The following is a 22956-nucleotide window of genomic DNA, read 5'->3' as shown; positions in this document are numbered from 1 at the left end:
GGGAATTAACAACCAGTATGAAATATTTCTAGTTCTCGACAAAATATTCAAACCCAAAATATTTCTGCTGAAACCACTCGGAGGAGGCGGCTGTCTGCAATCACAGAAGTTGCAGGGCAAAGATGCATCATGGGCGACGCAGTCATGCACCAACAGTGAGAAACGGGAAAGCAAACATGCTTTTACACAAAACCCCTTTTACCTTCAACCTTTCTTCACCCCAAAAGTAGTTTTGATGGGAAAACAGTGCCATGCTTTACTTATAAGTTATCTTGCTAATTCAAGGTCCAGCAAATCAGCCCAAAATATTATTTAGTGACAACATTTAACAGTGTTTTTCACATAAAGCTGCTGTTCAGCATGACAGCCGCCCACACTAAAGAAGAGATCTTTGTCAGAGCTGTCTATTGACCCCCACCCCTCACTTTCCATGGGTTTCATTGCACATTAAGGGCATTCATGACAAAAGCAAGTCTGGAATCACTTCACCTTTCCAGACTGCTTCTTTTTTTCATCACTAAGATGAGGAAAATACAGATAATCTTTATTAGCACCATTTTACAGCACCACAACTGGAGAATATGAAAAGCCAAATTACACTAGAATTGCTGGCATTTCCCATTTCTGTTATTACCACTAACTCCCCACAAATTACATCTATGAGCTATTAAAAGGTACTTACACTCTCATAATAAAATGTTCCAAAGATCTTTCCCTTACTGTACAAGCAGCCAGCTGGGCACAAATACCTAGTAAAGATATATATCTTTGAGGGTGGCAAAAAAACAATTCAAGAAAAACAGACTTTGACTCTATTTCATTTAATAGTCATTCCATTCATTTCACGTAACTCTTCCATTTAAAAACAAGATTGCAAAATAGCTACTTTTTAAAACAGTTTCTCCACCCTCCTTAAAAGCCCGACCAATATTTAGATTCTGTGGATTTGGTTTTTCTCCAAGTGATAAACTGTCCCGTTCTTTGCAGAAACCTTAACCAGAAGTTCTTGACTGGCTGGGAGGGGACAAGCCATGAATTATTGGTCTGGCTTGGACAGTGGTGGAATGCATGAAAAAGGCTCAAAATGACTCTGCCAAAATTTATTAAGCGATTTTGGACACCTGGAACTGTGGGTCATCATGGCTGAATAAAATAAACTGAGTCACCTTATTGGTAGGCTTGGCTGAAGGCTTTGCATTAAGAGAAATTAAGGCTTTTTTTTAAAAAAAGAGACCTACCTAGATAGTCACAACAAATACATAGTACAGCCTATCCCATGTTTGCAAGAACCGGACAATTTTTAGGCCACTTTTTCCCGCAGCGCTCCAAGAGGAGGTATCAATAAAACGCTACCTGTTGCATGTTGAGCCTCTGCATTTGTCTCTCATCTTGGTTTCACAGGTAATGACTTGTGCTGGGGAGAAAAAATAAAATAAATACGTCTTTTAAAAAGGAAAGAGACTGCCACAGCCTGCTCTCGAGCTACGGAGATGAGCAACCACCTCTTTCCTGGAGGTCTTTGGTGCAGCGAGATAAAGTCTTATCGCAGACCAGCCTGCCTGGAGCAGTTCATGCCTCTTTAGCCCTTCACCTGAGACAGGTGTCTCTGGAAATATTAGCAAGGAAGAAACATCTGACAGCTGAAGGCTTTGATTTACAGCCCAAGCTCTGCAGCCAGAGCTCTCGTTCTCCGTTTAATTACAGACTCCCGAGATGCTGGTAGATAAACTTGAAAAGGATGCGTTGGCTTGCCTCACCTTGTTTTCACAATAAGTCTCTTTTAATTAACAGCGATTAGAAAACAACTGAGGAAGTACTACCAGCTCCACAAATAACATCAGTAATCTTCCCAAGCAAGAAATAAAAAGGAAACAAATTAAAAATAATTAAAAAAAAAAAGCCGCAAAGGGTGTAACTGCTGAGTGTAGAGTATTTTAACTGGGAAATAAACCCAATATTTCCCAAAGTGATTACTGATCTGGGGACCTTCGGTTCGTCAATACTTTCTTGAGATGTCTTAACAGAACAAGTAACTATTGCAGATTGATGTGCAGAAGGCACGAGTGGCTTTGGAAAGCTTTGCTTCCCACTTCTGGCAGGCTTCTGCTATAATTGACAGCGAATTTTTGCACAGATTACCTCCCCCTCCACTCAAACATCCTCCCAGTTATTTTTTCCCTGAGCCTCCTCATTGCTTTCCACACCTTTTCCCATAGAGGTACTTTAAAACTTATAGGAGCTGAAAAAGAAAGAGGCCGTCTTACTCATGTAGGAGTCTGGGATGATTTTCTTGGGCTTGATGGGTTTGCTGGGCTTGCTTTCGGGAGGGTAGAACTGCACTGGCTTTTGCTCCGCGACCTGTGAAATCTCCACTTCGTTAGTCTCCTCTGTCTCAGCGATGACGGGATCTTCGTAACGGTAATCTTGTTAGAAGAGGGGATTAAAAATAATTACAGCGTGTTCGCATTGAAGTTGGACAGGTTCATATTTTGAGAGAGGTGATTTATTTTGACGAGGATCTGCTTTTAAATAGTTGGAAACTCAAGAATGCCCGGTGAAGGCAGTGCAGGGCTATTGCCAGGGCAGGCGCAGCACCAGGAGGGGAGATCTGCTCCTCTCCCGCTCCTCTGCGCACGAAGCAGCATTTACAGCGTCTAACAATAAAGGTTTGAAACGATCCCCGCTAATTAGTGAAAAAAAAAAAAAAAACAACGCTGCTATTTCTTCTTCTGTTTCCCATACAGCTCTTTCTCTCTGGAGGAAAACACAAATTTGCTGAAGGGCACGTGCAAGAAGAGGGCCCTCGTATTCGGGAGGGCGGCTCAAACCTCTTCTCCTCCCACCTGGGTTTGCTTCTTCAAACCACCCCATCGGCACGGCTTCAGCCAGTAAAGCACGGGTTCTGCTACAGCATGATCCTGGCTTTAGCACCTGCCGCAGATTTATCCCTCGGAGGATAAAGTATCCCTCCATGGAGAACAAGCTGCTTGCTGTTGCCGCCGGGCAAAGGGATCTGGGAAATGATGCCAGCAAAATTCATTCTCCCGGGCCGGTCCTACCCAAAACCCTGCGCCGCTCTCGTCCTCGGCAACGAGGAGAGGAACGATGCAAAGAAAGGGATGATGGATGGTGGCTCTGAGAGGGCTTTCTACCACCGGGATATCTCCTCCCCTCTCCCTGCTGCAGCCCACCTGCAGCCCAGGGACCTGGCCCTGGACCCGCAACCCCAGGCTAAAAATGATAAATGCAACGTTGCAGCAAAATAAGCCTCTGCTTTGGGCAAGTCTCCAGGGAACCTGCCTGTTTCTGAGAGCCCAGTTCTCTGGGAAGCAAAACACATGGGAGAAGAAAAATGGCCTCAATGCATGACCCCAGAAAACCCCTGCGTGCTGGGGGGACAGCACTGCTTCACTGGAGATTTCAGCGTGAGGAATATATTTTTTAGACACTTTTTTCAGGAAAAACTGTCCACGATCCCCTCCTCTCCTCCGAGAGACACGAATCGCTATACTCATTTTGCGGCCACGAAAACTAAGGTGGGGAGAGAGGGAAACGCTCCGTCCCCGGCCCCTGAAGGAGCGGGGCAGGCGGCCAAGCTCTGCCCACCCACGTTGCCTCCAGTAAGCGCCGGAGAACATTCCCTTCCCAAACAAACCCCGCGAGGACGGGATCGCTCCTGCCCGCAGCTGCCAGCGCTCAAAATCCCACCGGAGCTCCCGAGCCAAACCCACGTAAGCTCAGAGCAGCTTCCCCCCATCCGAGCGCTCGCTCTGTTTTTCACTGGGGAAAACGCGCCAAATCCGAGCTCCAGATTTTAAGCAGTTCAAGGCTTTTCAGTTGCAGCAGCAGCCACTGGTTTACCACGTGTCGTGATGTCGAAATATTACGGATGGCTAATTAAAAGGTGCATAAAGCTGCGGCTGCTTCTAATTAAAAGTTTCCAGGCATAAGTTTGCTCCAGCCTTTTCCCCCACCCAGGAGGGTGCCCCAAGCCCCCCACCACATACCTTTGTAGCAGAGGTTGTTCTGGCAGCCTCCTCCGTAGCTCGGCGGGCACTCGGAGCAGGGGCGGCCGGTCTTGTACGGGGCTTCTCCGATCCAGTTGCCCCTGCAAGCGCAGGAGCAACGAGCAGCCGTCAGACACCCAAGCACCCATGCAAGCCCCCGAGACAGCCCGGCACTAAGGGAGCGGGGAAAACGGGTGTTTCTGCTGTGCTCCTCCTTGGATAGGGGGCTGTAAATGGGGAGAAGACGACCTGTCCCCACTCTTTCCGTCCCTGTGCTGCCTGTCGTCCTCCAGCGATAGCTCAGCGGGCTCAGGGGCTGCCTGCTTGCCGCCTCCCATTTGCCCGACGCTTGCCTTCGTCTCTCTCGTTCATCAGAGCCACAAGACTCCCGCCATTTTCTGCAACACCCCCAGGCAGCTGCACGGGCCAGGCTGGAGCACAGCTCTTACCGTTTAAGAGCTGCTCCGTTTTCCATCTGGAAGCATTGCCAAACAGAAAAACACCAGAAATACGTGGACCCTCACGCCACATCATCTGGGAAACAGAGCAGCACTTTGCACTTTCTGCTCACCCAACCTGGCATCCTCAAGTCCCCAGTTTTGCCTCTGAGGCCGCAGAAACATTGTCCTGGCCCAGAGCAACTCAGCAAAGACTAAACAACTAGCCCAAGAAAGCTGGTTGTAAGAAAAACGTTCCCCCTCGTTTCACCTCCAAGATGATATTTTTAGGGGTTTTACTTAGATAAATTGCATGCGGTATCGCTTTTACATTAAACTCCAATATAAATACTGCGATCTTACGTAAACAGAAGTCAATCAATGAATTACTGCATTTTCCTCAAGAAACTACCCAGAAACAAAAGCCCTTTTTGGCACTCCGTACTGCAGACTTCAGGGGCTGAGAAGGTTGAAGGAGCCGGAGTTTAGCCCATGGCTACGAACCCTTCGGTTATTGCTCTTTCAGCTGTCTCCACCTATAAGGCTAGATGAGGACAATGCGCACTGATGCCAAGGAGAAAAGATTAAGCAGAAACTGCAGAAACAGAGTATTTTTCCATCCAGCAGCCCTGAACGGATGACGTGCAAATAGCCCGGCGCGATGCGGGAGCTCCACGGGAGACGGTGCGGTCCCATATGAGGAGCAGGTTATTAAATCCCACCAAACCACAAGCGTAACAGGCTCAGTAGCTAACACGGGCAGAGGGGCTTGGACAACCCGCCCGTAGGCCTCTGCCTGCATCGGGCTGTGAGCTGCCAGCTCTGTACCCGCACATCTTATTTCTCTGCGCTATTCTGCCCCACGATCTCCACAAGTCAGATGCTCCCCAAGCCACTCCATTTGTATACAGTGATTTCCCTATTTCATTTGGTTGCTAAGATTTAAATCGCCGAGGACTTGGAGCGGGAACGTTTCTCCTATTAGCCATTAAAGCAGAAAATATTAATTGCCATTGCCAGGGAGGAAACTTCTCCTGGATGTAGTAGTCAAGAAATGTGATCTTCATTTTGAAATTTAATCGAACCGTCGAGTTAACTGCATCGGTCAAGATTTAGCTATTTCACTTTTTTTTTTTTTTTAAGCCACGGGGAGCTCATCGGCTCTGGGATTTATCTCTTCGCAGCTCCTTGCAGCGGGCCCCAGCTCGCTTCGCTTCCACCAGCGACCGCTGCAGGGCTGGCTTTGCAGGAAGCAGCGGTGTGTTTAAACCAGCAGATTTTGCAGGGAGGGGGTGAAAACGTGCCACGATACGGCAGCCTACCTGGCTGCTGGAGCAGCGCTGAGCGACGTTAATCACCACCCCATCCCCTCCCGCCCTCCCAGCAGCAGAGAGAGCAAGCCTCCCGCGGCAGCGCACGCCAGCTCCGTCCTGGCCATCTCCTGCTCCTCCTTCCCATGGCAGGAACATCAAAGCTCCAGCCTGGCCCCGGCCCCTCATTCAGTTTTCCAAGCAACGCTCAGAAGTCTTGAACCGGCTCTGTGCTGCCGTCTAAAGAGAAAATTTAAAGCCACAACCACCAGTCTAGACTGCCTGAAATCTCTTCCCCAGATCCTGGGCTAGTTAAGCAACCTGCCAGTTTTAGGAAAGCTGGAGAGAGCCCAGCTCATCTGCCTTACTTCGGCGAGTAGTTGCAGACCAGGTAGACGGCGTTCTCCCAGATTTCTCCCCAGACGTTCATCTGCTTGCAGACGTTCACGGCACAGCCGATCTTGTTCGTCGTGGCCCAGACTATCTGCGGGTGCAACGCAGTTGTTGAAAATAAGCAAACTACCCCTCTGTGGGCACACGTCGCAGCGACAACCGGGACACGGGGGGATGCAGAGAGCATAGAGACGAAAGCCCTTCGTCTCCTTTACCTGGGTGTAATGCGTGCACATAGAGCCAGTGCATTTCTCTGGGCACCACGGGTTGCACTCATGAGGATACGGGTAGGTGTAATCTTTAACTTCGTCGTACCAAGACTGGACATGGAAAGCTGGAGAGCGATACCTGAAGGAGCAAAGATTGGTCACAGCTGAAATCACCAAGGTCCGGTAGAAGTTTTCAAACAATACCTGTAGCCTCCTGCCATACTGTAAGCTCAGATTTTTTTTAAATACAAGTTTTGCTAATTTTATATAAAAGGTTCTGAAGTTTCATTCATTGCGAAGGTGTTGCTTAAAGAACCCCGTAACGTGGTCTAATGAACAGAAAAAAAATCTCATTGAAAATGTTAAAGACGATTTTTTTCCCCTAAGATTCACAGCCCGGTCTGACTTTCTGTATTATTTATAGGCTTGACATGCTCTTCAAGTGCCGCTGACCTGAAATGTTCTCCTGACTTTTCCACACAACTACAAAAAACTTCTAGTTTGGCAGAAAGTTGTATTTTGAAAGTAAACAGAAGTTAAGGTTTGCCAAACGTCTTAAACCGAAAGCCATCGTGTACCTATTTTACCACCAGGCAATTTGCTAAATCTGGAAGTACGCTTAGCAGTTAATACTGTAAGACCTTTGAAAGCGAGTGGGCTTTTTCACACTCACATCACACCAAGAGCTGGTGCAGAATAGTCGATGCACTACACACGTACCCCGCTTTTATTGCGGCGATTTCCCTCTGCACCAAGCCCCGCATATGCTGCACCCGCTTTGTGCAAACTATGCACCAGATATTGCGGTCCGTGGCAGCACCGATGCTGCTTGTGCTGTTTGGGGGAACACAAACGGTGTTAAAACTACCTATAGAAACTCATATGCGTTTTGCGTGCTACGTACACAGTGAGCAAACAGGGCAAGCTGCAAATTCCGTATCAAAGCAGAGCAGTGCTCCAAACCCACTACTTTTTATTGCTTTCAACAGCTCACATGAAGCAAGCGGCCAGAAATACAAATGATATCATTACCAACTGGAGTTTGTTCTTTCAGCCAGCTCTTCATTAAAAATCATTCATTAGAAGTATTTTAAAAACATTAATCTCATGATGTCATTAAGCGAATACTTTCCGAATCCTATTTTACAGGAGAGGAAATTGAAGCAATCAAGTTATGGCCCGTTCCTGAAAAAACTGAGATAAATCTGATTTCTTTTTCCTCTCAGTGACGGCAAAGGGAGGGAGATTGGATCTACCTCCATCAGTAACCCGTGGCCATCTTGAACACTGGTAGGAGAGCCAAGAACAGCCCGATCTTTTGACTTTGTTTCCAATGGATTAACCACTCTACTTTCCAATCATTATTTAATTCTGCCAACAAAAACGGGCCCGATTTTTATATCAGGCCAATTTCACACCAGCAAATTTCCATTGCTTTCAACCAAGTTCTACCTGATTTACAACAAGCATGACTGCATTTCCACCCATTAGGGCTCCGGAGCACATACAAAATGTTTGCTGTACAATGCAAGCTTAACCTATAACAGGCTTAACGATAGGGGCTTAACAATAAACAAATTTCACCATGAGATGGAGAGGCAAATCCATTTGGAAGCTTTAATGTCAGCTTCCCTAGCTGGGTTAACAACTCTAGGGTAAAAGCCTCCCCAGGAAGCTGGGGAAAAAAAAGAAAAAAAAGAAGTGGTGAAATTAGGAGCTGATAAATATTTATGGGAAATACAGCAAGAGATAACTAAAAAGTTTACAGCAATGAGTTCTGAACTCGCAGCTGAGTCCAGACACTGTTCCTGTGAAACTTCAGCTTTCAGCCGGTTCTGAGCATTGTGCCAGAAACCCCCCCAAAACAGCAGATTTAGGAGCAAGGGTTATGGCTTCCGTAGCTGTTCTCCTTAAGGAGTAAGAGTGACCTCCGGCACATTACAGCTGCCGTACCTAGAGATACGGATAAACGGAGTAACCCACATCGATGCTGGTTTGCTGGGAACACTCAGCTGAAGGTGGCTGCAGATGTTCTCGCTAAAACCATTTCACTGCAGCAATACCAATTACCGCTCCTCACCTTTTCTCCCGTCTCCCCAGTGCTCTACTAAGCATCAACAAGGCAAACCTTTCCAACTGGCTCCAAAGGAGGATCCGTAAATCGCTCTTTGCAATGAGCTTGTAGCACCCCAACTCTTACCTGCCCCAGTGAACCGCCAAGTTCTGTCCAATCGACCTGATGAGGGCACTCGGCCCATGGTCCCAGATGCACTGCTGAGCCCAAGCGTGGGCTGATCTTTCCAGCTCATCATCCCAGGTCTGCAGGGGGTGGGGAGAGAAAAGAACAGGTCAATTTGTCATCTCAAGCTTATTGGATCAAGAGACTCAACCAACAGTAATTAGAGGAGAAAGAGAAACTAAATTACAGCTCACTGCTGGTGTCTGGCCTGTCCTTGTGAAGCCAGCACATTTTAATGATGTGCCCTGACCTAAAAGCAAGTTTCTCAAGATGTCCCCCTGCCATGGAAATGCAGGGCACTAAAGGGTCTGTTATTTTTCCTGCTTGATGTCACGCTGCTTAGGAGATGCTTTGCATAGGTCAGCAGAAAATAGACCCAATAAGACCTCAAGAACCCATCTAGACTAAAACAGACCCACCCTAAAACAGAACAAGACATCCTTGGCAGGTGTTTTTCTAATCTGTTTAAAAAAAAAAAGTCATCAAGGACAGAGCTTCCTCATGACACCTATTTCTGAGATCTGCAAGACTTCTAACATGCAGTCAGTGCTCTGATGTAGCCGCAGCACAATTTTCCATCCGTTGTCCTTACTACCAGGACATTTCCTCCACACAGGTGGAGATTTTTGGCCCCACCTCTTGAGCAAGGGGCGTGGGTCTGAGCCTGCTGGTCCCATCTCCCCTTCTCCTTCCAGAGTAACTGCTGAGTCCACCAATGGATCCAGTCAAATTTAACAGGGGTGGCAAAGTCCCAGAGCTGTTAAGCTAATATCACTCTCACTAAAACAGGCATCAGGTGAAGTGACAAATCCCCTTTATGTTCCCACTGAGGGAAGGACGGTGGTGTGAGATCAGTCCTCGTTGAACATCACCCAGCTGTAAGCCAAACGAGAGCTCAAACATGATACCAAGGCAAATAGGAAAGCAGGCTTCGCTGGCTCCACTGCCCAGGAGTGTATTTGTTTTAAAGGCCAGACTTGCTGGACCCAGTAAACAGTGCCTTGAATTCATTCTGTAATTACTGACAGCTGGTCTATTCAGAACAGTCCTTAGAGGATAATTTATTGGGATTAAAATATTACCACACATTCCTACAAATAAAACCAAAGAGAAGAGAGGTCTTGTAATGTGTCTCCAGCCCATTCACGTGCCAGAGTGAGATTATGTCCTCTTTGGACATTTACCATCACAACCAGCTGGTCTTTCCAAGTCCCATCTTCTCCAGAAGAAAAGCAACTTCTGGTCTCAAACATATCAAAGGACCTGTCAGAGCCCGTCTGGAGGACTGGAGGGCATTTAGGCTCTCAAACACATTTAAAAAACATCAAGTGCTCATTCCGAGTAAGTATCTGAGCACAGTCTCGGGCAGTTATAACTGGGATGGGGAGGGACCACATGTCCCTGGCTAAGATGACAGGAAAAAGCAGTGTCTCCTGGAACTCGGTGCGTCTACGCTATCTTTGTAAGGCAAACATGAGCTCATCTAACTGAGCTAACAGCCCAGACCTCCAAGAACAGCTTATCATTAAGCATGCTCAGCAACCCAAATTCCAGCAACATCCCAGAACTGCTCTGAGCTCATCAGCTTGGCTTTGAGCTGACCAGTGGCCAAGCAAATTCGTGTCCGTCTGCAAAACCCCGTGCGGACACAGCTCTGACAGAGGGAATAAAACCATTTTCCATCTCAGCCCTCCAACTCCTTGAAGGTGTATGGGATCTGACCCACCACACACACATTTCCAAACCTCTGTTCAGGCAGACTATCGCAATTGTGCCTAGACACACAGCTTTTTGTGGTCTCCCACTTTCTACACCAGGCAATGACCAGCCACAATCCGCCTTCCCATCCAACACATAAGCCACAGAAACTCTCCCAAGATGTTATGCGCTCCTAGTACTTCAGACTTTCTAGCAGAGCATTATTCCCTGCAGCCTCAAAGGCAGAGACGTTCCAAATCTCTTAATTTAATGCAGAGACGTTACGAGCAATAGGCCATTAAATGGAAATTGATGTGAACATATGCATTACATCTTCCTTTGATGCCTACGGATAAAATAAATGAACTCGGACAAAAGATACTCAACAGGCAATTGGGAACGAGCTATGTCTTTGCATGGCTTTGTGCTTGATGAGTAGAGAAGCTCATTTCTGCAGGCGTCAGATTACAAAGCCATCCCATTTAAATTAGAGCAGTTATTTGCCTCTTGCTTCTCAGACGTGAATGCGGTCAGGAGGCTGGAATTATTTCAGAGTAATAAATGTATCAAAAAAAAAAAAAAAAAATTTCAGACTTTCCCAGCTAGGCTTGCAAGAAGTCTTCATGCCAATATTCAAAGCAGTATCTAGGAAGACTGCTGAAGCCAGAGGGGCAGTGTACATCTACGCTTCCTACGCTTCCTTCTCAAGCAGAGATTGAGAAGCCTTCAGTTATGTGCGATTCCAAGTGATTTAGCACATGGACTCTCTTTTTTACCCCTGCAAATTTGTAGTGGCCTTTCCAAGTACAGTATTCACTGTACACGTTAAATACATGCATGGCATACAGACACTATACCACAGTTTGTCGGTTCAGATTTAATAAGAACATACCCCACAAGGAGTCCATTTACTCCGCCTAACTGGTTTGTAAACCTAACCCGACACCTGAATTGTAGTGATCAGGTTACGCTCTCATTTTTCTCCCCAGCTTAGACTTTTTGCAATACTGACAATTTACTTTTAAAAGTGGCATGAGAGTCCGGGAGTGACATGTACCGGGCAGAAGCTTGGACATGCTTTGCTAACCCACACAGAAATACTATCCCATCCTGCCAAGGAAAGTCACCACCCTACAGTTTAGAGGAAGGATGGATACCTTATACATGAAAATAAACTACTTTCCTTCCAGCAATCTGTACTGAGAACAATGCCGTTTTATCCAGCTGTCTTTGAGGCCTCCGCAAGAGGAAAGATTTCTGCCTTTCATGACTGCTGAAAGCCATCTGACTAAGCCATCTTAAAAGGTCACGGTGTCTTAGGAACTATTGCGTCCTTTTTACTCTGGGTTCATTAACAAGGAGTTTGTTTTGGTCTTGGCACCCATCCACTGCTGTGACTGCTGTTATAAAGTCCAAACACCCAGTGGAAGTGTCGATCAAAAAGCTGTCATAGGGGTTAAGGTAGTGCTGCGTTTGACCAGCCTTGTCAGGAAGATGTACGCTGCTCACGCATTTTCCATTAACACCGAATACCTGTGCGAGCTTTCAATTAATTATACAAACCCAGCAGCAGAACTGTTCCTCTCTTCATTTCTTCACTCCACTTTGCCTTTATCCCATATGCGTAAAATTCTTTTGATCTCCAGATAAGTCGTGGGACTCACTGTGTTATTGCTTTCTTATTGACAGCCTCCACTGAGTAAAGTTCATCCTGTAGATAAAGACGTCCCTTTCCTGGAACGCATTAGCTCCCCTTGCCACTTTAGATCACTTAAACACATCAGATATGGAGCTGGGAGAAAGGACTTTCACGAGGCAGTGTTTGGAGGTTGGTGGGCAAGAACAAGTTCTACCTACTTATCCACAAATTAGCACCACACGTCGCCTGTGATGCTCCACACCGGCACCAAAGGAAAAGAGAAAAGTTTATCTACGGCACTAAAGACAGACCATCCTCTTAAATGAGTCCAAATGAGAAATGTCCTATGCAGAACAAAGGATTAAAGTGAAATTCACGTTCAGAATATACACAGCATTTCCAAGTAATATTGGGTAAACACGAATACATGAAAGACTGATTATAGCCTTTCCAAGTAGCACCATCTTATACTCAGCTTCTTTCTTCACAGCATATAAGGCCCTTTCATTTACCCTCAATCGCCCATAAAAACCACTAGAAAAGCACACTGAGCAAAGGCAAACATGAAAGTGTAACCACGCTGCAAGCGTAAACAGCAGTCGGCCAGTGGACAGTCCGCAACGGCAGCCCTCTCAGATCCTCAAAGCCAACCAAAACACATTTGGCTTTCTCATGCTTTGTGTTTACTTTCTGGCAATTAATCAGGTCACCTCTTCTCTGGCAGTACCTTGCAGGCAGCCTGCAGGAGAACGTGAGAGCCCGCTGAGAGAGGTACAAAGCACCGGTTCTTAGAAAGGCATGCCATTTCTGACAAAAGCCGGATGAAAGACCAGCAGCGTGAATGCTAACGAGGGCCAACTGATGGACAGTTGTCCTTCCTTACTGTCCTCTGCTCTCCCTTCTCTTTTCCTTTTCCCTACTGTCACAAAAGGCAGGATTTTCCATTTGCAGCACTCATTTCAGCACAGCTGGCAAACAACTTTATATTACATTTAGTGTACTATTTCTTTTACTCTTTTAAACACGGTCTTAACAAACCATTAATCATTTAATCTGTCAGCAGGAGCGCGCAGTTGAAGTCAGGCTAGTTTCGGTCATAACTATATTTGCACATTGGAAAAAGGCACCAAAAAAAAAAAAAGTTATTTGCCTACATCATTTTCGGGCCCCGCAATATTTTGATGGCATGTCAAAAATAGCTCAAAGTAGGGTCTCTGGCATCAGGTGAAAAAAAACTATTCATCAGAATTGTTGATGGTAAAGGCATATTTCATACTCATACTTTTAAGTTCTCCCTCTGAAGTGGGAGAATACATTGACCAAACTTTTATTTTGGTTTCTGGAACTATGAAAAGCCAACAGCACTGACCCATCCACCCATGAGCTCCCAAAGTCTTTCCAGCTATTTCCAGTGACTGAAATTCTTTGCAGATGGAGCCACGTTCCTCAAGCCCTGTTTCTCTAAGGTGCTGAGATCCCAGCAGCATCACGGATGCTTGGCTCACATTGATAATTTCTGGTGATCAGTGTATGACAAAGGCAGACGCTACCTCCAGTGGTGGGCAGTAGCTGATGGCAACCCAAAGACCATCAGAGCTTTCTCTGTGGTGTCCTGAAACACCAGTCACGATGGTCTGAAAGCTTTCACAGGGAGAACGTGGGTTAAACACTAGGGAAAATTTGATGCTTTTATGACATTAGGGTAATGGAAGAACCTGCTGAGGCAGGCTGTGGAATTGCCATCACTGGAGATGCATCCAGGGCTGGGCCAGACGCTGGTTTATGAATAATGGAACCAGTCCTGAAACTATGCAGTGGATGGACTCGATGACCCATTAGTGGCCCTTTCCAACCAAAACAGCCCAAGGATCTAAAGCATCATTCACTCTGGAATGAAACTGCTCCAGGAAACCTCTTGAGAAAAACTTACTTTAGAGGAAATTTGCTACACCTCTTGCACCATAAGGAAAATTAAAATAAAGTTTAAAAAAAAAAGTAATAATACAGTTAGGTATCAGGAGCTAGACTCACCATGTATTCCATATTAGAGGCCACTGGGTACACTTGACCTCTCAATTTATTGTGGAGCATCAATATCTCCTGTCTGTCTGAGAATAAAATGGCTCTCTTGGATCTGGAGTGAGTTTCCCCATCTTGATATTTACTCAAAATGCTCTCCAGGTGACTTGAGTTGGGCAAGATAAAGCATTCGGCTGCCTTTGTCAGGAGCAGTACACATCCAAGAGGAAGGATCCAAGGCAGGACAGGATTCATGCCTCCTCCTCTACAGCCAGCAGAAGCGGAGACGAAAACGATGGTGGGTTTTCTTGCAGAGACTCCCGTGGCTCAGCGCAGGTCTGGATTTTGGGGAGAAACAGGCAGTCAGAGCAGTGCCAGAGAAGCTCTCAGTGCACGTGACCCCCTCTGAGAAAGCCACACAACCCAGATTTTTGCTTGAAAAAGAGCGATGCCTACAGTCTAAGCAATTACCGTTCGCCCCAATGACAGGAAGACCTGGACGACACCGTAAGTTGTACTGGGAGCGAGCATTAGCCAGGCAGCACTCAGGCACGGTGGCAGATGCCTTCTCCACCAAAGATGCCAGAGGTGCAGGTGCCACCCAGCAATGCCCAGCAGCTCTGAATAATCCCAGCTCCATCCCTTCACAGGCGGGGAGACATTTGAAGCTATTCGCCCAAAGACCAGCTGTTAAAGTGGAGAACAGATATGAATAAAAGGGAAAGTAAAATTCCCAGCAAGCCAGATTGCAGAGGTCAGACATCAGCAAGAGCTATTTCGGAGGCCCCACTCTGCCAATAGACTCCAGCAGAGCAGCTGCCAGACTCCGTGAAAGCGGCTGTTTATGTGAAATGTCACCGTAACGTTGAACCACCAAAATCCCTGCTGGCGAATGACGCACCGGGGTGTTCTCGCTGACGCCATCGCTTTACAGCATGCGGGAGCGCAGCCAGCGATATGAATTATGGCAGATTAGGAGAGGAGCCGGAGCACCCGCCCTCCCCCGGCCAGAAGATTAGGTGTTCCCATGCATGCTCGGTAGCCATCAGCACTAAGGGCTTGGGGTGATGGTCTCAATTTGGTCATTACTGGGTTTAAATAGCTTCATTTAATCCCCATCCCCTCCCTTGCTCCATGATGCTCCCTCTCCACCTGCCATTTCCAAACCCTTCCTCCCTTCCTCTCCCCCCCGCCCCCCCCCCCCCCAACTTCTCTGTCTAATGAGCCTTGTGCGTCTTGGCTGGTTTTATTTAGATCACGATCTATTCAGGGAAGAAAATATGTGCTGCTGCATGGCTCTGCAGCACCTTGTGCTCTTTAGGTGCGATCTAAGAGCCACCAGAGCAGAATCAATCCATCGGGGACAATGAGCATCCGTACAGATGGTGCAAGCACAGCATCCTCTCTCCTTAAGGCTAAATTTTAGAAGAAAGCTTCCCCATCCCCATCTTCAACACTAGGTGAGGATCTAGTTTTGACAGCACAGTTAAAAGACACACTGAAAGCATTCCTACACAGCGTCAGGAAATAAACTCCAGATTAGCAGGAATTATTCGAGAAGTTTCAGCCCAGCGACACGGGATTTGGACACATTGAGACCGGACGAGTTGGAAACCATCCAAGGCAGGGAAGCGCCTTCCAGCTCCCAGCTGGAAAAGCTGCTCTCGAGCACCAAGTCCCAAACCCCTGCTCCCCAGACCCAGCACAACAGCATCTGCAGAGGACAGTGGCAAGCACAAGATGCTTTGCAAAGGTGGGGACCCCCAAAAAACTCTGAGGCCATTGAGAACCCCTGAAAACTTGTTGGCTGTCTACACAGAAGAGACAAAGTCCCTGTTTGAGGCTTCCTACTTGTACTGCATTAAGGCAGATGAAAACCAGCTGCCCTCAGTCTCTCCCAGGCAGAGCATTAAGCCTTTGCCTTGGTAGAACAATGCAGGAATGTAATTTGCTCAGTTTAGGTAACGGCTTCTCATTATTTCCTGCTCTGCAGAGCAAGTCGAACACACACGCCTTGTCCCCAGCTCCAGGCACACCTGAAAGACAGGACGTTCGGTGGCATCGGGACAAATATCGCTTTAACCTCATCCTCTTCTCAGCCCTGTTTGTTGGCATTTGCTCCCCCCCAAGTAGCAGCCCAACTTTCTAACCGGGCTACAAAGGGGTAGAGGAGGCAAAACGAGCTGCTGCTTTTGTAGACTGTCTGACCCAAATTCAGGGAACAATTCCTACTTTGAGGCACTTCCCTAAGAGTTTAAAAATAGATGCTCCGCCACAGCCGTTTACAATGTGGCCATTTAGCACAAGCAGTTTTAACTGCAGCTTGCCCTGTAGGTAGAGCAGGCAGGAACAGACACCTAATATAGGCTGCAGTTGTACCCCCTCATTTGGCCGGGTGCCCTTTGCTAAATAGGAGCCCGTATCCACCACCCATTTAAGGCAAACACTGAACTTACAGAAAGGACAGCTTGAAAAAAATCAGCTGTAACATCTGCAAGCCCAGAGGAGCTGCCCCACTCACAGCTACGCAACGAAGCCAACGCGTCTGGTTTCGTGCCCCAGCCAAAACCTTGCAACAGATGGTGCATTATTCCTCGGGATGTTCTTCCCTGTATCCCATTTGCGAGCGAGGGGATACTGGCACCCCTCTAAAATTAGGTCAGCGGCACTATCTCCTTTTTCCCTTGGGGTGCGCAGGTCCCTTCCTCTGCTTTGGCTCCAGGGGGGGAGCGCTGAGCATCCAAAGGAAGGATGAAGTGATCGAAGAGGGACAGGGAACAAGGAGCTCCCTGGCCAGATTAATTAAAAGCAGCAGGTAGACGCTCACATTTCAGAAAGCTCTCATCGATTTCAGATGTCTGTCCATTTGCCTCTCTTAATATCCTCGTGCCCAGGTGCAACGAAACACTCAGACGTGTGTTAAAGCTCAGGCAGCCCGAGTGCCCTGCAGAGCTGGGGCAATGCCTCCGGGCTGCATCAGGAACTGCTCATCGTGGAAAATTGAAATCATATTGCCTTTGAGTTGGGATTTGACATTATTCAGAAAAAATTATCACCTGACAGTCAGCTGAGGAAGTCTCTGCTGTTGTTTTCAAGGGTTCAAGAGGAGCATTAGCACAGCCTCCCTTGAAACGCATCAGGCCCTTGATGCTGGTGCCAGGTAAACATCTGGGAGCGATCAGAAACAGAGTGAGTCAGCAGAAACCAACTCCTTAATATGCTGTAAAGCCTGTCCAAACTGGGGACAAAGGGGAGGCCTTCCTCTGGGGTCTGAGGAAGCTAAAAAGCAGCACCGGACTTTGGAAAAGATTATTTTTAGAAAGCTATTTCCCCAGCTAATGGATGGTGTCTGTGTTTCACTGAAAGCAGAAGAGCTGGTAGCATTTGAAGCCTGGCATGCAGCGCTCCCTGCTAAAGCCACATGCAGGCTGACTTCTGTAATTCATTATGTCCTCGCTTCACCTTATTCCTTACGGCTATTGATCTTTAACTGCCTCCCTGGTAAAGTATATGAGTGGGGAACCAAGCCTACTCCTTGGTTATGGATGACATTTGCAGCTAAGACATCCTGGGACCTGCGGAGTTATACATGGAACAAGCTGACAAGGCAGGAAAATGAAAGAGCAGGGGATACCAGCAAAGCATCTAAACCAGCAAAGCAGAAAGGAGTTAGTTAACCTGGCATCAGCTTTTAACCTGTGCAAAGAAATCCAGCGATAGAGCCACAACATACTTAATGCACTAAACCCCAGGTCATCTGTTTAACCGAGATGCACACATTTCAAGCTTTGAAGAACTGCGTTGGCTTCATAAGAAAAGTGGGATGAGAAGTCCCTTGACACAGGACGTAACGTTGTCCGCACAGAACACACTATGCATTCAGCATCTTCAAGACCACGGGCCAAAACATCTGGATCTTCCATTACAATCCGCTCCCACAGAACTGAAGTGGGTGAGTTTCTACGCAAAACCACATGGAAAACCCACTGGTAACAGACACAACATGTGGCGACACTGTGAAATTCCTTTAGACAGGACTTTAGAGCAGAGTTGCATAAACACAGGCTTCCTGGAGCAGACTAGCTGTGCCCATGGGTAGTCAGCTATTAGAGCCTGCTACAGCATCCCTGAGGGATTTTCTATTTGTGTAGAAATCCACTCCTGTACTTGCAAACTCCTCCCATTCATTCGAGATTAATGTTTATTAATCTTGCATTAACCTCTGCAAAGCATACACCAGGGAAGCTCAGACAGCACTGTGCTATTTTATACCATGCAGGCAACTTTTTGGGGAAGTTACTAAAATTGTGCCTACTTAAATAGAGATATTTCTTGCACACACCCCCCACCCCCCAAACCACATTTCAGACGCAGGGACCAAAGCTTACACTTACCTCGCCGAGTACTTCCAAGTCCCCAGGAAACAGTAGCTCTTCCAAGCCTGCTTGTGGAAAATAAATTATATATCTGAAATATTTAAACTAGGAGGAGGGGAGAAAGGATGAAATAAGCCTTAGGAGGTGCGAGGAATGCAAGGTCTCAGCTCAGCAGCTCGTACCAACTGCAGTCTCACAGAGCTCCCCAGTGGTATTTATGCTCTCCAGGCAAAGAGGACAACCCTGGATCATCCTGTTTGGCAAGGGGCCTGTAGTAATAACGAAAAGAAGGAAAGGAAAAAAAAAAAAAATGGGGGGGGGGGGGACGGGGGACCAGGAAAAGAGGCAGGAGCAAGGAGCAGAGGGTGTCGCTGGGGATGTCGGCGGTTTGAAGACAGTCATTGGGGCTCAGCAAGTTAGGACCATCCTCCCAAAGGCTGTAACACAACACCCGGGGAGAGGAGGAGGAGAGCAGCCAGCTGGTCATATAAAAGGGTTCGCTTCGCTTTGCTTTTTCCCTGCAGTCAGCTTTCAGGCAGAGCTCGCAGCCCGGCGGGTTCCCGGGGGCACGGGAGCATCCTCCCCGCCGCCGAGGGGGGGCCGCGACGCCTCGGTGAGGGGCTCCGGTGATGAGGGAGAGGGAGTTCAAGAGAGGGGGTTTTTTTTCTGCGAGGGACTAAAGCCAGCTGTCTCATTTCCCGCTCCCTACGGGAAAATCCCACAGCGGGTCCCGGTGCTCCAGGGCTGAGACAGCTCTGCCGGGGCCCCCAGGCCTGGCAGCGGGGCCGAGCTGGGGTCCAGCCCCCGGCACACCCCATGGCAGCCCCCTTCTTTCCAGAGCTAGGGGGTTGGCTGGGAAAGATGCGATTTCTCACCCTCTGCGGTTTGTTCCCAAAGCTCGTCCAGCACCGGCATTCCCCACGCACACCCACGGGTCAGCCCTGCTGCCCCGGCGTGACAGCGGGACTTACAGACAATAAAGAAAATAAAAAGTTAGTGAAACATCCAGGCGAGGCTCACCTCTTCTGCTGCGCGGCTGATGCCCAAAAAGCCCCAGCGCTGCTTTCACCTTGAGCTCTGTGGCCGTGTTGGCAATTCTACACGCACTGTTGAAACACAATTTTACTCGCTGTGAAAGGAAACGATTGAGCAAAAGACAAGCTGAAAGTTCCTTCTTTTTTTTCCTAAGTCAATAAACATGAAAAAATAAACCAGTATCACGAGTAACGACATGAGTATATTAGAGCAGCCCTGCGGCAGCAGCTGCCAGCCCGCCGCGGGATGCTGCGGTGCCGAGCGCCCGGAGCGAGCGGGTCCAGGCATCACCACCCACAGGAGCCCCGTGGGGTCCCCGTCCGGCAGCACTGCGGGGTCAGCACATCTGCTGGCCCGTGCCCGGGGTGACCCAGCCCCAGCCCGGGGGGTCCCCCTGCGGAGGGGCCGCAGGCGATGGCCCAGCACTGAGGCAGGGGAGCACCCATCTCCTGGCTTTGGCATATCCAGGCAAAGCAGCTCTGATTTTTCCAAATCCACTGTCTAGTCCTCTCTCCAAAGTTCTTGGGAAAAAGTCCTTCCATTCTTCTAAACAGTCAATATTTATTTCTTTGAGCAGAACACCAACCACTTTTATTTACTGTTTACAAGAAGGGAGCTCACAAGACATTCAGCTGCTGAGCAGCTTGTTTAAGCCCCAGCAGTGCTCAAAAAGCAGAATGACATTTATCAAATTTGTTCAGCAGTGCGTGAGCAAAGCAGCAAATACTGGCAGCTGATAGAGCAACTCCACTGAGCAAAGAAAACAAACCCTCTGAAGTCAGCCTCCCAGATGTATCTGCTCGTCTAATCTCTTACACCATTTTTCGGAGAATTTTTTGAGAAGTAGCAGATTCTCATCATGTGGGGTGATGGGGTGATTCACCCCAAGTGATTCTTCAGCACCATTTCTGGTCTGCGTCTTTTAAACCGAGTCATAGCTGGGACGTGGGGGAGCCAGTCCTCACCAGTCAGTCCCAGTCCTGCAGCCTGGTACGGCCACGACACCCTTTCTGGCTGCTCTTCCTCACTGGCCACATTCTCCCAGCTGTATTTACAAAGAGTTTCTATTTACTTCAAAACAAACCGTGTATATGAACCGACAACATATGGTCCATCATTTGGACCTGGCACTTCTACCCTGCTAAGAGCGATTCAGTGCAATTTGGGCAGCTCGCTCCCAAAAAGGCTCAGATGCTGCCACCAACACGGGCAATTCAAAGACCCCACACAACTGGGTTGACAGGAGGTTCTGCACTGCTTTACTTTAAAATCACTGTATCCCCCTGGGTTTTTTTTCTTGCTCCTCCGATTCAGTCCGATCAATGAGTTTGCTGTATTTGCAGAAGGCTTATTTCATCGGCTGAAAGATGCTGCGGCCCCCGGTTTCCCAATTTCCCTGAATAACGAGGGCCAACAGTGGTGAACCATCGTGCTCCCGCATAGGCTGCCACCCCGAAACCATGCAGCACCACAGCCTGAGTCACGGCCCTCAGAAGGTGCTGTTCACGCCAAATACCAGAAAGTTGAATTAACTCATTTTACATCTCACATACCAACATACAAATGATTTCCAGCTCGCAGAGAAATCCAGTATTTTGTAATCTCCACAAATGATCCTATGGGAAATTAATCCCTATAGGATGGTTTGGGCTGGCTGACTTCTCCATCAACCCTGCTGCTTTACAGAGATTTGATTTTTTAATTTATTTTTTAATACACACCAGTATGGTTTCACTGTACAAGTCATACACGGTGCGCGGTTGTGCTTAGGGATGAGCATGGGCCGGAACGAGGCTTTTTATGCACCTTATTTTGTCTCGAGTCAGCAGTTTCAGGTCATACATTTGACCAAAGCCAAAACAATCAGAAGTTACTTTTAATCATTCAGCGTTATTACCGCCTTGATTATAACGTCTCCATTTCATATGTGGTAAAAGCCACATAAAGCAGGCTGCATATGTAAGTATATATTAGGAGAGAAGGCATTTAATGTAATAGCCACCGAATAGGAAGAAACACAGATTTCACTATGCCCTCCTAATTGAACATGCAGACAGCATGTCTTGATTTTCAACTTCAGCTGAATTCCCCTTTATTTCCTATTCAAAGAGTAGCTCAGTAATAACAGCACCGACCATGAGCAGGGGCAGAGCGAAGAAGGGGGCGAGAGACTCAAAGCTGTAGTGCCAACTCCTGGGACCATCTGGTTTTGACTCCTGCTCCAGAACACAGGGAGTACAAGGGCAATAACGGGGAGGAAGCAAACCCAGAGGCAACAGGGAACGTGCAGAAACTTGGCTGTAGTCATGTACAACGAGAGCGTAACGGAGAAGACCAGCGGCCCGTGAGCCACTTGTGACGGGCACCGGGCAGGCAGCGGCACGGCCATGTGGGTCTTTGGGGGAACGGCGTCCTCAGCTTTGCTGTCTACTTCCATTTCCCCTCCTGTCTGGGCTTTGTCTCTACGGGAGGATGATGCAGTGGGGTAGAGGTGGCCGAGAAACCCTTGCCGTGTCCGTCCTGCCCTCCTGCAGGGATGGGATGAAGGTGCCCCGGTCTCTTGACCGTACGGCATCATGCTGCCTTGGCATTATACGGAGGTTGCTCCAGCAGATGAATTAACAGCGTGGGGATCCTGAATCACTGGAGCAAAAGCCAGGCATTTACAGATTTACTCCCAAACACAACTAATATTTGGCATCGTGAACCCCTATTTATTCTCTCTCGCTGCTCTCCTGCTTCGGGGCAGCCTGGACTGAGACCACCCAGGTTCATCTGCAGCTTCTTTTCCTCCTTCTCACAATAAAGAACATTTCCCCAAGCGTTTAATCTGCTGATGATATGCAAGAAAACAACTCCCCCCAAAACTTCCCAAAGCCTCTGCTGTTTTGTCAGTGCCCAGGTTAAAAAATCAGGTCAGTAAGACAAGGAAATAAGCACACAAGCAGCAATTTCAGAAATTAATTACTGAATTTGGGGGCACCGCTGACCACTCTAAGCACAAGGGAAACATGAACTAAAAGCTACAAAACTCCTCACCTTGTTATTGCAGCTCACCCCATTTCCTGGTTACATCTGCAGCGAGAGATGTTGAAACACACTTTTTTAATACCAAAGGAACCGGTACACATCTGCAGACTGAAACAGTTCAGCAATATTAACCCAACACTCACTTTTGGAGATTTCACCCCAAAGGGAGAAAGGTGAATTGCAATCACAAGTTCCGCGGCCATTACGTCTGCTTATTTGCTAATAGAAATTCTTTCCAAAATCCTTTGGGGCGTTAGAAATAGCCTGGAATAAACCCCACAGTTGCACGAATCCCTGAACGTCTTGGGAACATCCACTGCATGTCAAAGGCATACCCTTCATTCCTATTCAAAACAAGAGAGATTTATAGTACATTTATGGAGATAAACCCCTTGCCAATGGGCTGGGAGCTCCCCGAAGTCTGGGCAGCAATTTTAGAGCTGTAAGACCACGAACCTCGCGTGTGCCACCACTGCCCTCTGCTGCAGCGCGTCCCCGGGCCCGTCCCGCCCCGGGAGCGACATCGTCTCAGGGGGATATTGTGGGAAAACTGTACAATTTCTT

The 22956-nt window shown here is 47.8% G+C and overlaps 1 protein-coding gene across 3 annotated transcripts in view; it reads right to left on the bottom strand.

Moving 5' to 3' along the window:
- Positions 1-19402, bottom strand: part of CRISPLD2 (cysteine rich secretory protein LCCL domain containing 2) — a 32168-nt gene extending 12766 nt beyond the window's left edge. The window contains exons 1-10 of one of the 3 annotated variants that reach the window (XM_075510921.1): positions 19348-19402; positions 18346-18392; positions 13964-14289; positions 8557-8675; positions 6363-6495; positions 6123-6238; positions 4008-4108; positions 2265-2423; positions 1354-1414; positions 683-749 (exon numbers count right to left, since the gene is read on the bottom strand). In XM_075510921.1, the coding sequence (XP_075367036.1) occupies positions 683-749; positions 1354-1414; positions 2265-2423; positions 4008-4108; positions 6123-6238; positions 6363-6495; positions 8557-8675; positions 13964-14206 (999 nt within the window). In that variant the 5' untranslated portion in view covers positions 14207-14289; positions 18346-18392; positions 19348-19402. Of the gene's footprint in view, positions 1-682; positions 750-1353; positions 1415-2264; positions 2424-4007; positions 4109-6122; positions 6239-6362; positions 6496-8556; positions 8676-13963; positions 14290-17007; positions 17120-18345; positions 18597-19347 lie in introns of those variants that run through there. The other 2 variants (XM_075510922.1, XM_075510920.1) reach the window with 2 other exon arrangements.
- Between the last annotated feature and the right edge of the window lie 3554 nt (positions 19403-22956).

This window comes from Mycteria americana, chromosome 8 (genome assembly GCF_035582795.1).
Source record: "Mycteria americana isolate JAX WOST 10 ecotype Jacksonville Zoo and Gardens chromosome 8, USCA_MyAme_1.0, whole genome shotgun sequence".
In the NCBI taxonomy this organism is placed as follows: domain Eukaryota; kingdom Metazoa; phylum Chordata; class Aves; order Ciconiiformes; family Ciconiidae; genus Mycteria; species Mycteria americana.
Note: the sequence above shows the minus strand (reverse complement) of the source record. Positions and strands in the feature narration are given on the sequence as shown.